Source organism: Ascaphus truei, chromosome 5 (assembly GCF_040206685.1).
Source record: "Ascaphus truei isolate aAscTru1 chromosome 5, aAscTru1.hap1, whole genome shotgun sequence".
NCBI lineage: Eukaryota > Metazoa > Chordata > Amphibia > Anura > Ascaphidae > Ascaphus > Ascaphus truei.
In genome coordinates, this window is record NC_134487.1 from 272,463,000 (window position 1) to 272,478,492 (window position 15,493).

The window sequence follows — 15,493 nt, forward strand, 5'->3', positions numbered from 1 at the left end:
AGCGGTGTTCATTTCTACACATTCAAATTAAAAGTAAAGGCCTTTTACCCAACGCTGCTGTTATTGTGATGGCAACTCCCAATGCAGTATTTTGATTTGAGGGGGGGGGGGGCAGCAATTTTATAAAACACCCTTTCACCTAAACTCAGACATATCTAAGAAAAGAAAAAGACAATGCGTGGTGTATTTCTGTGTTTTTACTTCATTCACCAGGCTTAAGAAACTGGAACTGGCTAGAGCATGTATTTATGTTTGTATATTTTATTTGTAAAATGTACAAAACGGATATTCTAATACATGAAATGTTAATACAATATAGGGATGGGAACACCAAATATAAAAGGAACTATTTGGAATAATGTGTCCCTGCTCTGGAGTGTTCCCTCTGTATTCCTCCCTAGTGTGATTGAGGGAAAAGAGTGGTATGACCGTGACAAAATCTATACACGTATGTACGTACGTATGTATGTATGTATGCATTTCAACTTTAAATCACTGGAAACGTTAAACTGGGTATAGGGGTCAGTAGCATTTTCTACTTATAAATGATACTTGAAGTGCAGCCTGAACTTAGGCAAGATGCCGTCGTATATATATCTATGTCTATATATCTATGTCCAGGTGAAACCAGGAAAAGAAAAGCCTCTTCCCACATCATGTGCTTCAATGCAGCCGCCAGACACTCCAGAAGTTCACAAACAACCCTCCCTCATTAAGAGTAGATCCAAGTCAACACAAGAGAGTACTGAAGCAGTAAACCAACTGCTTAGTGCCTCCCCAACAACACAGGCGGAGGAATGGGAGGAGGTGATCATTTCAGAAGCTCACTGTTTTTCTGAGGACGTGCAGGTCAAGGAGAATAGCGAGGAAGGCACAGCATTTATCAATAGGCCCGGTGGGACATTGGCGCATGAGACCACAGAGAGGGTGGAGAGTGATGCCTGTAAGACTGAAACGCAACCTTCGGTTGAGCATATCAAAGCTGCATGTCAGATCTCCAGTGCAGGGTGAGTCCCACTGTGTAACGTTGTCACTGTACTCTTTAAATGTTCTTGCACACATTGTGACCAGCCAAACCGAACTATTCAGTAGGAGGAGCCGTAAAGTCTAATGCTTGATGGCATATCATTTAATCTATTTCGCATTGTTTTATTGGCCATTGATAGTTGCAGTTTGGAACTACATTTTTTTTTGTTTTGTCTTGATTTCAGTACGGTTATTTAAATAACTTTTAGATCAGCCGGAAAAAAAATTAAATAATACCATGTGTCAATCTGAACTACCAGATTCTGATATCTGTGTAACTTAAAACATTTCTGAAGCTGCTGCATCACTCATAACAAAAAGGTGGCATGTTATGTGTAATATGTCTCGTCTTTCTGCTCCTTAAGCAGCAGTGACACCTACTGAGTTCTTGTTAACTAACCGGTATACAGGAAGCGCTCCATGGGTTCAGGGTGCAAGCCTGGTAAACAGACTGCTAATGAATAACTAACAGATTAAAAAAAAAAAACACGTCATTGGAATTTTAAAGTTTGCTAATGTTTATTTTCAATTGCAGTTTACATGAACAGTATAACTATATCACCTAGTGTATGTTAACCGGAGCTTTAGACAATGATCTTCTAAACCATGTTTTTGGATAAAAGGGTCATTGGACCCTTTTGCATTTGGATTGTGAAGTCTATTTTTCCCCATTTGAGTAATACCATGTCTATTATTTCTCTCCAGGGCAGACTTAACATCTCCTCCTTCAACCCACAGAGGACAGGAACCAAAGTGCATGCCTAAATCCCGACCAACCTTACTAGCTGCTGCCAGGCCGATAAGAGCCATTCTGCCGGCCCCTGCCAATTCAAGCAGAGAGCTCAGCGGAGATTGGTCAGGCAGCAGATTCGCCATCCTGAAGACTGGTAATTAATGAGCAAAAGATCAGAGGGCCACACATACAGAAAGGGGCACATTCTTCTGGTAGGAGACTGTGAAGTAGTGCAGGGGATTATATGAACATGCATGTTGCTTTGCAATTGTTGCAGGTCTGTTTTGCCATATTAGTGAAGAGTACATGTACAGTACAAGGCAGGGGTGTGCAAACTATTTCGCCTGTGCCCCCCCGCTTGCTCTCCCCCCCCCCTGCACATCCCCCCGACCCCCTTTCCTCTTCTACTGCGTTTTCTGATGTCACGACATCATGTGACATTGCGTTGCCATGGCAGCACAACGTCGGGACCGCCGCAGCGTCATTTGACACTGCTTTACCATGGCGATGCGCCGCCGGAGACAAATTAAGGGACTTGCAGAGGCCTTGCGCGCCCCCCGGCATTTGATTTAAATGTTGTGGGGAAGAGCGCAGGGCCTCTGCAAGTGCCACCCCCCCAGAAAATCTTGCGGCCCCCAGTTTGCGCACCCCTGGTTTAAAGTACCAAAGGGTTTTGCTGTCCCATGCTCTTCCCCATATGAGAGCTGTCGGCAATGCAAAGTAATATATTAATTCCTGCTGTTCCGTGCCTAACATGTTGCTCTCATACTTTGCGCAGATGCACACCATCCAATCAGAGCCACTGGTCTGAAGCCCAGTACATTGAAGCAGCTTGGCCATTCTGTTCAGCCAAAGCTGACGATACAAGAGATACAGGTATAAAGCTTTGTAAACCTCCAAGTAACATTCAACTTGCTTCCGTAAAAACATGTAACTTATACTCTCCCTCACACTGAGATTAAATGACTACAGCAGCATTTGCATTGTCTAACACCTCCTCCCTCCCATTCCTCCTCATGTGCTAGTGGGGAGGCATGACGGAGCTGGCTTCAGTGCTCTCTCATTGACCTGGAACCACTCTTAATGAGGGAGCGTTGCTCAACACAACTTGAGTTTATAGGGTATGAAGGAGGAGACCTGTCTTTTTGCAACACTGTTGTAACCATTGCATCGATTAACTTGTTAAATGCTGTAACACAACTTCCTAGAATCATTAGTGGGGCACAGCTCTAATTCCACTTTAGCTTTTGCATAATCCCATCAGGATTCTGGTTTGGACCACAACTTCTCCCCATTTTTGCCCAAATCAAACATGGTTACTTTGGTTTAGACATACTACCAGTCAATGGCATTTCAGTCTGGGCTATGGAAAAAAAACATAGTGTAAGGTCTCCATTGTCACTTTCTGCTAATAACTCAATTTTTGGAACATGCAATGTTCCTTTAAGCTAGAATGTGAGTTATCATTGAACAATCCTTCCCTGCAGAAGGTATTTCAGATTTATCATTCCCAATGCAGCACCGATACCTTAAAATTGTGTTGAATAAACTTTATTACAACGGCTTTTTTCAACTTTCTCTCACTGTTCTGAATCTGGGGTTTTTTTTCTCCTGATCTTTCCAACTACAGCTAAACCCCGTTATAACGCGGGTCTCGGGGTCCACCCCGAGACCACCGCGTTACTAACGGGGTCGCGGAAAAAAAAAATGGCCGCCGCGCTTTAGCGCATATTCATCCCGCGGGACAGGAGATGGGAGCGGGCATGTCCCTCCGCTCCCCGCTTCCCCCTGTCACCGCGGGACAGCCCGCGGGGCAGGAGATGGGAGCGGGGATGTCCCTCCGGTCCCCGCTTCCCCCTGTCACCGCGGGACAGGCCGCGGGGCAGGAGATGGGAGCGGGGATGTCCCTCCGGTCCCCGCTTCCCTCTGTCACCGCGGGCCTCCATGATGCAGTGGCTATGTCGTGCACTTTTAAAACAACTGCGCATGCTCAGTATTAGTAAGTCAGACATTTCGCACATGAAGCAGTTCCGGTCTGCACCAGCTGTATGAGCCATGTGTCCGGTGAGAGCAGGGATCTGACACGCTGTTCCTGCACCGCTGCTCTGTGCTGAGCCTTGTTGATCATCTCCTACCCCCTGTGTGCCGAACTATAGTCTGCACCATGCCTCCCACCATCCTGCACCACAATGCTGCGGGTAATGCCAACCACTGTGTGTGTTTGTCTCAAACAGTGTGGAGTGATTGTGTACGCAGTGCCATGTGTCGTTTTGTCTGTTATTGTGTCGTGTGTTCTGCTGTTAAATCATGCAGTGCTATGTGCATGTATGGTTGTGTATTGTCTTTGCGTCTTGCAGTCTTGTGACTGTGGCATGTTGTCATTGCATCATGCAGTATCCTGTTGTGCTTTTTATAATTGTCAGCAATTAACAAATGTCTTCTGATCAGGGTGCTATTTATGCTGGAAATAACAAACTGCCTTAAGTACAGTAGTGAGTGACATTTAAACCATGTGGCAATCATATTGAATGACTGGTGTGGGCTGTCCATGTTGTGTAACCCCACTTTGAGGTGGTAGCCAAACAATTTCAGATTGTGACCACATTCCCTATAATACTTAATTTTCAGTGCAGTGAGGCACTCTGATTGTTATATCCTGTTCGTGTTATTTTGTACATTAGTACAGCAATATAATTACAGATTACCTGATAGCTGTGCAACATCTGAGTGTCATGTGCCCTGGACCTTTGTAACTACAAACTGGTCTGCAATTCTCTGATATGACAGGCTGCCACACACACTTCCACATCACAATTCTGCCTGTGTGTTCAGTATTCTTGTTTGAACAGACACTAAAGCATAAGGTAACCCTACAAAGGCAGAATAAATCAATACAGTAAAAACTGCTATAGATGAATACGTGGACGTTTGCTATACAGTGTAGGTGTAAACATTAATTGGGAGCCATTTACAGGTGTGAGAGAAAATGAATCAAAGCCTGTTACAGGCGTATGAATGAATAAAGTTGCTGGATGCCTGCAATAGGTGTATAAACAAATTATTGAAAGGGAGTGTGCTATAGATGTAGGAATAACTATAAATGGGAGTTTGCTATTCAGTAAATGGGAACTGCTAGAATTGTATGAATCAATTTTAGCCTGCTGTGTGTGTGTGAGTGTGTGAGGGTCTGTGAGTGTGTGTAAGTGTGTGTGAGTGTGTGCAGTGTGAGCAATGAGCAGTGTGTGTGCAGTGAGTGTGTGCAGTGTGTGCAGTGTGCAGTTTTTTTTTAAAAACGGGAGTCACGGGAAAACCGCGTTATAACCGAATCGCGGTATAGCGAGGCGCGTTATAACGGGGTTTAGCTGTATATGTGAAATATGCCTAACCAGAAGACACATGGATATTAAAGATTATTAAAATTGCATATAAATACTTTTGCTCTTGTTTATTTTGTAATATAACAAGAAGTAAGCATTATCTGTGGCACTAATTAGCTTTTATTACAATTGATCGCACTGTTGTTAATGTGAGTCTTGTTGGGGTTGAGTCGCCAGGGATCCCGTGATTTACTTTCTAGATGGGGCCTGGGGATTAATGATCAAATCCCTTTACTGCAGCCATTGGACCATGTATGAACCAAGACATTCAGGGGCTTATTTTATATCCGCCGAAGCGAACAAAATTCCCCATTGAAATTCCTAATTGACTTTTGCCCCAAAAATTCCTCATTGGCTTTCGAGGGGAAGGGGGATATAGAATAAGCCCCATAGGCCAATATTTACTAACAGGGCTATTGAACAGGACACCTTGTGGCATGGGAAGGAACCTTACAGCTCATTCAAGTGAAAGGACTGTACAATGTCTCCCAGTGTCAGAGGGTGTCTTCTGGACAGCACTGCTTTGTAAATGTGGCTGTTAATCTGCCCCTGTGCTATGAAAGAGTCAATGTGTGGCAGAGAGGAATGTAATGTTGTTTGATGGGTCTTCCCTTGTGTATTGTGTCTTTATGGTCTGCGTTGATTATTTGCAGGTGAAGAGTGATCCCCATGGACCTGCATCTCAGCCTCCGGTGAAAGCTTTAGACATGGTGTCTGAGGCTTTACCAACATACAAATACAGCGTCCCCGTGGGCTTGGTAAGGTTTTGTCTCACAGGGGATGTTGCACGGACGGGACATGGTATCTTAGTCCAGATGTACTTTTTCACAGGTCTCTTATGGGAGAGAGTTCTTCATAGTATGACCTTGTAGGACTTCCGTTTCTACTGAAATTTTTAGAGAGGCTCAACTTCGTCTACCAGATCAGTGGATATAACATGAAGAGGAGAGCGCTCAGTACAGTGTGATTTGAAAGACAATGATATAGTATAACATACAAATATATTGCCATGTTAACACATTCTTAGACAATATGTAAATCACTGCTCCAAAGAGCTTACAATCTAAAAGTCCATGTTCAACAACCTATATTTCATGATAAGATAATTACCATTTAAAAAAATACAATTATAAAGCGTCTATATATTCTGTAGCGCGGTACAATGTAGGAATGACATTCAATAAATAGAACGACATACAAAATAGGAAAAAATCAATGCAGACCAATACATTTAGGTACAGAGGACCGTGCTCGTGAGAGCTTACAATCTAGAATTTATTTAGAGGCACTTTCTGAAAGCTGCATGAGATGAGATGGTCGGGAAGTGAGAGACTTGAGATAGGAACACTTCCAGCTTCCTGTAACCTTGGGAATCCAACCTTGTATCCAACTCCTGATATATGAAAATAGATACACATTTACTCTCTTTCTGCCACAGGGTCATTTAACTATTCGCTGGACTCTGGTAGCAGAGAGGTTAAACTTGTTTTTAACCTTTTAGTTTTATTCCCCTGCAGCAGCATCTAATATAAGGCGATTGTTGCTCAACTTCCTTCCATTATATGTATGTGGGAGAAAAAGACACCGCACAACTCGTAGTGTATATTATGCTATTTGCAAAGTTGGTAAGTATTACACGTACATCAAACTTATTCAATCAATCAGTACGTTATGGACATGTTACCACAAGGGGCGCACATGTAGACGTCTGGACACCCGCATCAGCTTGCACCTGCCACGATCAGTTTCAGTCATTTCCATAACATGTACTATTTGATTAAATAAGTTTGATGTATGTGTAATACTTACCAACTTTGCCAATATCATAATATACTTTTGATACACTATGAGGTGTACTGTCTTTTTCTCCCTTGTACTAGTTCCTGGGATCCTGAGCCGTCCCTACTGATTTAGCTGCAGACTCTTGTGTATGATCACTGGAAAGGTTACATTTGAGCAGGGGGGGAGGAGCGCCTGGGACCTGGGGGGGCGGGGGAACGAACGCCCGGGGACAGGGAGGGGGAAACAGCTCTCCTCCTCCGGCTCTTGAGGATGAGAAGCACCTGGGGGAGGTGAACTGTTTCGCCCCGGCGCTCGTCCCGTCCCCCCCCCGGCGGACGTTCCCCGGATTGTGGCTAGGCCCGCGGGGTGAGGAGAAGCGCCGGGGGTTGTTACCTCTAGGTCCGTTGATTGCTGATGCGAAGCGCCGAGTGAGGAGGCTGGAAGGCTGCTTGTGAGCCCCAGTTGCTGACGTCACCCAGCCCCGCAAACCCTGCCCCTCCGCCAATGGGAGAGCGCTAGCAAAGCCAGCCAACCAATCACAAAATGCAGAACCCCACAGACAAACATCACGGACAAACATTTCAGATATATATATATATATATATATATATATATATATATATATATATATATATATATATATATATATATATAGTGGTTGACAAATCACCAAAAAATCTACTTGCCACACAAAAAAAATCTACTTGCCACACAAAAAAAATCTACTCGCCACCTAGTCCCGCCCCTAACCCCGCCCTAGTCCCGCCCCCAACCCCGCTTTAAAATAAAATATATAAATAAAATACATTTAATAAATTCCTAGCCAGAACAACATTCATTTTTGACATAAATGAATTTATTGTATTACATTATACTACAATTAGTCCTTGTTACGTGTGTGTGTGTGTAAATGTTGGATCTAGAAATAAAAGCCAGGTGTGAATGACTAGTTTCCTGCACCCCTTAACCAGTGTCTGGATGTCCCCGCTTCACAATATCTAAAGCAGTAATGATCAGTACCTGATCTGCAGTCCCTCAATGTCCAGGTACCTCATTCCCGCAATGTTATACATTGGGAGGGGGGGGGGGGTGTTCCCTACCTGTCTTCTGGGTTAGGGGGGATTCCGATGTCTTCCGTGTGAAGCTTGAGTCAGATCTGGAAGAAAGCAGAATAGGATATTGCGGCGTAGTATAGGGCTGTTAAGATATATAGGGTAAATAAAAGATCCAGAGTGTGTGAGAGAGAGACACAGACAGAGACTCAGAGAGACAGACACAGAGAGAGACAGACACAGAGAGAGACAGACACAGAGAGAGACAGACACAGAGAGAGACAGACACAGAGAGACAGACACAGAGAGACAGACACAGAGAGACAGACACAGAGAGACAGACACAGAGAGAGAGACACAGAGAGAGAGACACAGAGAGAGACAGAGAGAGACGGAGGGGGAGAGAGAGAGACACACACACACACAAAGAGACACACACACAGAGAGAGACACGAGAGAGAGAGAGAGAGAGAGAGAGAGAGAGAGGGGGGGAGAGAGAGGGGGGGGAGAGGAGAGAGATACACAGAGATAGAGAGACACACAGAGATACACAGAGATAGAGAGACACACAGAGATACACAGAGATAGAGAGACACACAGAGATACACAGAGATAGAGAGACACACAGAGATACACAGAGATAGAGAGATACACAGAGATAGAGAGACACACAGAGATAGAGAGACACACAGAGATAGAGAGACACACAGAGAAAGAGAGGGCGACAGGGAAAGGGCGAGAGGGTGAGGGCGACAGGGAAAGGGTGAGGGCGACACAGGGAGAGGGCGACACACACTCACACTCAAAGACACACTCACACTCACAGACACACTCACACTCACAGACACACTCACAGACACAAACACTAGCTCACACAAACACTCACACAAACACTCACAGACACATACACTCACACACACTCACAGACACATACACTCACACAGACACACACTCACAGACACAAACACACACACACACACACACACACACTCAGACACACAAATACACCCACTCACACCCACCCACACTCAGACACACTCACAGACACCCATACTCACAGACACTCACCCACACACACCCACAGACATTCATTGGAAGGGAGGGGGCCTACCTGTTCCTCCAGGGCCTGCTTGTCCTCCACATGCTGCTCCACATGCCAGGGGATCGGTCAGGAGTTGCGGGAGGATCGGGGGGCCAGCGGGAGGATCGGGGGTCAATGCGGGGATGGGGGGGGGCCAGGGGGAGGATCGGGGGGCTAGCGGGAGGATCGGGGGGCCAGTGGGAGGATGGGGGGGCCAGCGGGAGGATGGGGGGGCCAGCGGGAGGATCGGGGGTCAGCGCGGGGATGGGGGAGGATCGGGGGGCTAGCGGGAGGATGGGGGGAGGTCAGCGCGAGGATGGGGGGGCTAGCGGGAGGATCGGGGACCAGCGGGGGGACAGCCGGACAGGCGCACGGCCACCAGCCTCCCCGATGGGAAACGTGGCAAGCCGCGCGTGCGCCCAGGCTGCAGCCAGGAGGGGGGTCAGGCAGCCATGCTGGGAACAGCCGCACGGGCCACACCAACCTCCCCGATGGGAAATGTGGCCGGGAACATTGCCAACCCCCCCCCCCTCCTCCAGCGCGTGCGCGCGCACCCCCCTCACATGCACCCCCCCTCCCTCTACCTCACGCCCAGACTGCTTCCCTTCTTCTCCGCTCCTATTACCCTGCCCGCGCGGGTGCCAAAGGAGCGTGGGACGGAGGGGAAGCGCCTACCTTGTCTTCCAGCCCTGGGCAGCAGCAGCCACGGGGACCCCCCACCAGCCTACATCCGGGACCCCCCCTCCCAGCTTACATCCCACCCCGGGCAGCAAGCTGGCATCGGGTGCAGGGGGAGGGGCTGACCCCGAGCTGCCAGCCGGCCCTCTTCCTCCAATCAGGGAGGGAGATTACTTATTTATTTATTTTAAAAAATAATTGGCGCGAACGGGGGAAATTTGAGCGCGAACGGGGGAAATTTGAGCGCAAACGGGGGAAATTTAAAAAAAAACACGTGTGCTGCTTGGGCCAATATTTACTCGCCCGGGGGTTAAATCCACACGCCCCGGGCGAGTAAATGTATAGGATTGTCGAACACTGTATGTGTATATATATATATATATATATATATATATATATATATATATATATATATATATATATATATATATATATATATATATATATATATATATATATATATACTAGCTGAGAGACCCGGCGTTGCCCGGGATGTAATGTTCCAGTTCCTCTCTCTCTCCTCCCCCCTCTCTCTGTTTGTCCCCCATTCACATCAATCCAGTCCCCCCCCCCTCCCTCCTTTACAGCTTCATGTAGCGTGTGTGCGTCAGTCACTGTGTGTTTGCGCACGCGTCAGTGAGTCTGAGGCAGAAACACAAACACACACAGACTGACTGACGCACACACAGTAAGTGTGTGCGTGTGTGTGTGCCTCAGTCAGTGTGTGCGTGCGTGCATCAGTCAGGGTTTGTGTGCGCGTCAGTCAGTGTGTGCGTGCGTGCGGCAGTCAGTCAGTGTGTGTGTGCGCACGCGGCAGTCAGTGTGTGGGGGTGTGTGTGCGCGCGGCAGTCAGTGTGTGTGGGGGTGTGTGCGCGCGCGTCAGTCGGTGTGTGTGTGTCAGTCGGTGTGCGTGTGTCAGTCAGTGTGTGTGTCAGTCAGTGTGTGTGTCAGTCAGTGTGTGTGTGTGTATGCGCGCGTCAGTTAGTGTGTGTGTGTGTCTGTGAGTCAGTGTGTGTGTGTCAGTCAGTGTGTGTGTGTCAGTCAGTGTGTGTGTGTCAGTCAGTGTGTGTGTCAGTCAGTGTGTGTGCGCGCGTCAGTTAGTGTGCGTGTGTGTGTGTGCGTCAGTCAGCGTGTGTGTGTCAGTAAGTTGTGTGTGTCAGTCAGTGTGTGGGAGGTGATGTGAGTGGAGCGCCGGGGAGGGGAGCACCAGGAAGGGGAGTCAGGGGAGGGGAGGTGAGTCAGCAGCGGGGAGGTGGGTCAGCGCCAGGGAGGTGAATGAGCGGCGGGGAGGGAGGTGAGTGTGATGGGGGTGTAGGAGGTGTGTGTGTGTATACCCGGCGTTGGCCGGAGGCAGGGAGGGGGGGAGTGAAAGGCAGGGGGAGTGAGCGCCGGGGAGGGGAGGTGAGTCGGCACCGGAGAGGGAGGTGAATGTGATGGGGGGGAGGAGAGGTGTGTGTATACCCGGCGTTGCCCGGAGGCAGGGGGGGCGTCAAAGGCAGGGGGGGGGAGCGTCAAGGGGAGGGGGGGGAGGCGTCAAAGGGAGGGGGGGGGTCAAAGGGAGGGGGGGGTCAAAGGGAGGGGGGGGCGTCAAAGGGAGGGGGGGCGTCAAAGGGAGGGGGGGCGTGAAAGGGAGGGGGGGGCATCAAAGGGAGGGGGGGGGCCTCAAAGGGAGGGGGGGGCGTCAAAGGGAGAGGGGAGGGTGGCGTCAAAGGGAGAGGGGAGGGTGGCGTCAAAGGCAGGGGGGGCGTCAAAGGCAGGGGGGGGGCGTCAAAGGCAGGGGGGGGGGCGTCAAAGGCAGGGGGGGGGGGCGTCAAAGGCAGGGGGGGGGGGCGTCAAAGGCAGGGGGGGGGTGCGCCTCAAAGGCATGGATTCCTCCCCCTGCATTTCCTGACCCAGCAGTATTAAGTCCCTGCCGCCCTCCTCCTGCTCCTCGGGGATGTTGAGCCGTAGAGAGCATGCTCTGGGAGGTGGGGGGGGGGTGGGTGGGGAAGTGGGGGAGCGACACGCGACACCTACCTGTACTTCCGGGTGCCACCATCTTCTCACTGGGCGCCGCGAGGGAGGAAGGGGGTCCTTCCGGGCGCCGCCATCTGTTCCAGTTGGAGCGGCGGCGGGGAAAGAGACCTGGCGTTGGCCGTGAGTAAAATTTCCCGCTCCCTTCTCTCTCCCTCTTTCTCCGTGTTCCCCAGAGGGGAGGGACGAACAGTGGACAGGAGGGGGGGGATGAACAGTGGACAGGAGGGGGTGGGGACGGACAGTGGACAGGAGGGGGGGGACGGACAGTGGACAGGATGGGGGGACAGTGGACAGGAGGGACGGACAGTGGACAGGAGGGGGGGGGGGACAGTGGACAGGAGGGACGGACAGTGGACAGGAGAGGGGGGGAGGTGGACAGGAGAGGGGGGAGGTGGACAGGAGGTGGGGGAGGTGGACAGGAGGGGGGGGCGGTGGACAGGAGGGGGCAGTGGACAGGAGGGGGCAGTGGACAGGAAGGGGGGGCAGTGGACAGGAGGGGGGGCAGTGGACAGGAGGGTGGGCAGTGGACAGGAGAGGGGGGGGAGGTGGACAGGAGGGGAGGGGGAGGTGGACAGGAGGGGGGGGGCAGTGGACAGGAAGGGGGCAGTGGACAGGAGGGGGGGGCAGTGGACAGGAGGGGGGGGCAGTGGACAGGAGTGGGGGGCAGTGGACAGGAGGGGGGAGGCAGTGGACAGGAGGGGGGAGGCAGTGGACAGGAGGGGGGAGGCAGTGGACAGGAGGGGGGGGCAGTGGACAGGAGGGGGGGCAGTGGACAGGAGGGGGGGCAGTGGACAGGAGGGGGCGCAGTGGACAGGAGGGGGGGGCAGTGGACAGGAGGGGGGGGCAGTGGACAGGAGGGGGGGGGGGCAGTGGACAGGAGGGGGGGGGGCAGTGGACAGGAGGGGGGGGGCAGTGGACAGGAGGGGGGGGGGCAGTGGACAGGAGGGGGGGGCAGTGGACAGGAGGGGGGGGGGCAGTGGACAGGAGGGGGGGGGCAGTGGACAGGAGGGGGGGGGCAGTGGACAGGAGGGGGGGGGGCAGTGGACAGGAGGGGGGGGGGCAGTGGACAGGAGGGGGGGGCAGTGGACAGGAGGGGGGGGCAGTGGACAGAAGGGGGGGGGCAGTGGACAGGAGGTGGGGGCAGTGGACAGGAGGTGGGGGGCAGTGGACAGGAGGTGGGGGGGCAGTGGACAGGAGGGGGGGGCAGTGGACAGGAGGGGGGGGCAGTGGACAGGAGGGGGGGGGGCAGTGGACAGGAGGGGGGGGCAGTGGACAGGAGGGGGGGGGGCAGTGGACAGGAGGGGGGGGGCAGTGGACAGGAGGGGGGGGGCAGTGGACAGGAGGGGGGGGGGCAGTGGACAGGAGGGGGGGGCAGTGGACAGGAGGGGGGGGGGCAGTGGACAGGAGGGGGGGGGCAGTGGACAGTGACACACACACACACACACACACAACACAGTTGATGCGCCCTTTCTCACTTCCGTTTGGCGCCGTAGGTGGGGGAGCGACACCTACCTGTACTTCCGGCCGCCGCCATCTTCTGACTCGGCGCCGCGAGGGAGGAAGGGGGTCCGCCATCTTACGCGTCGCGTGGCAGCTGCCTGTTCCCCCGCCGGGGGGGGGGGGAGAGGTGATTTGGAGCGGGGAGAGGTGATTTGGAGCGGGGAGGGGGGGAGCGGGGGAGGGGGGGAGAGGTGATGCCGCTGGGGAGGGGGGATGGTGATTTGGAGAGGTGATTTGGAGCGGGGAGGGGGGAGAGGTGATGCCGCTGGGGAGGGGGGATAGGTGATTTGGAGCGGGGAGGGGGGAGAGGTGATGCCGCTGGGGAGGGGGGAGAGGTGATTTGGAGCGGGGAGGGGGGAGAGGTGATGCCGCTGGGAGGGGGAGAGGTGAGTTTGAGCGCCGCTGGGGAGGGGGGAGAGGTGATGCCGCTGGGGAGGGGGATAGGTGAGTTTGAGCGCCGCTGGGGAGGGGGGAGAGGTGATTTGGAGTGGGGAGGGGGGAGAGGTGATGCCGCTGGGGAGGGGGATAGGTGATTTGGAGCGGGGAGGGGTGATTTGGAGCGGGGAGAGGTGATTTGGAGCGGGGAGGGGGGAGAGGTGATGCCGCTGGGGAGGGGGAGAGGTGAGTTGGAGCGGGGAGGGGGGGAGAGGTGATTTGGAGCGGGGAGGGGTGATTTGGAGCGGGGAGAGGTGATTTGGAGCGGGGAGGGGGAGAGGTGATGCCGCTGGGGAGGGGGAGAGGTGATTTGGAGCGGGGAGGGGTGATTTGGAGCGGGGAGGGGGAGAGGTGATTTGGGGCGGGGAGGGGGAGAGGTGATGCCGCTGGGGAGGGGGAGAGGTGATTTGGAGCGGGGAGGGGGAGAGGTGATGGGGAGCGGGGAGGGGGGAGAGGTGATGCGCTGGGGAGGGGTGATTTGGAGCGGGGAGGGGGAGGTGTGTGTGTGTGTGTGTGTGTGTGTGTGTGTGTGTGTGTGTGTGTGTGTGTGGCGAGCCGAGGGGGAAGAGAGTGGCAGTTGGGTGACGTCACACACAGCAATCTGATTGGCCAGAGGCTGAGGACCAATCAGATTCACCGCAGATAGCACTAACCTCACTAACCATTCGATTTTATATATTAAGATACACACACACAGTGGTCGACAAATCACCAAAAAATCTACTCGCCGATCAAAAAAATCTACTCGCCACCTAGTACCACACGTGTGCTGCTTGAGCCAATAGGAGCTCCCCACGGTGTTAAATCCACTCACCCGGGGCGAGCAAATGTATAGGTTTGTCGAACACCGTGTATATATATATATATATATATATATATATATATATAGCAACTGTAAATATTACTGTATGTTCATTTGCATGTCTTAGACAGGTCTGCAACCTGTCTTTCCCCATTGTCACCCAGCATACAGCGCTTCCACTGCAGCAAGGGATTCTGGGAAATGACATGCAAATGAGCACTCAGTGCCACCTTTTGTCTCAAGCTCGTATTACACAAGCCAATCCTCAAGCCACTGCATACTGTTTTAAACACAGCTTTTAAACAGAGGCTGGGATGAGATGCAAAGCCATTAGACCTACTCACATACATGTTTCAACCTTGATGGGTATCATCAGTGTGAGGCTGGTCTTAATGGCTTGCAGGTTTGAGACTAGACTAGGTAATCACCACTGTCATTAAGGTTATGGTGGGTAAAAAAGTGACAAAAACCCTCCACAGTAAAGCATAAAGCAACTGTAAATATTACTGTATGTTCATTTGCATGTCTTAGACAGGTCTGCAACCCTGTCTTTCCCCATTGTCACCCCAGCATACAGCGCTTCCACTGCAGCAAGGGATTCTGGGAAATGACATGCAAATGAGCACTCAGTGCCACCTTTTGTCTCAAGCTCGTATTACACAAGCCAATCCTCAAGCCACTGCATGCTGTTTTAAACACAGCTTTTAAACAGAGGCTGGGATGAGATGCAAAGCCATTAGACCTACTCACATACATGTTTCAACCTTGATGGGTATCATCAGTGTGAGGCTGGTCTTAATGTGGAGGGTTTTTGTCACTTTTTTTACCCACCATAACCTTAATGACAGTGGTGATTACCTAGTCTAGTCTCAAACCTGCAAGCCATTAAGACCAGCCTCACACTGATGATACCCATCAAGGTTGAAACATGTATGTGAGTAGGTCTAATGGCTTTGCATCTCATCCCAGCCTCTGTTTAAAAGCTGTGTTTAAAACTAAAACAGCATGCAG

At 51.6% G+C, this 15,493-nt stretch overlaps 1 protein-coding gene across 3 annotated transcripts in view; it reads left to right on the top strand.

Moving 5' to 3' along the window:
• Positions 1-15,493, top strand: part of HMGXB3 (HMG-box containing 3) — a 77,408-nt gene that overhangs the window by 27,905 nt on the left and 34,010 nt on the right. For 2 of the 3 annotated variants that reach the window (XM_075602062.1, XM_075602063.1), the window contains exons 7-10: positions 622-1,007; positions 1,732-1,913; positions 2,538-2,635; positions 5,790-5,894. In XM_075602062.1, coding sequence (XP_075458177.1) covers positions 622-1,007; positions 1,732-1,913; positions 2,538-2,635; positions 5,790-5,894 — 771 coding nt within the window. The remainder of the gene's footprint in view (positions 1-621; positions 1,008-1,731; positions 1,914-2,537; positions 2,636-5,789; positions 5,895-15,493) is intronic. The other variant, XM_075602065.1, reaches the window with a different exon arrangement.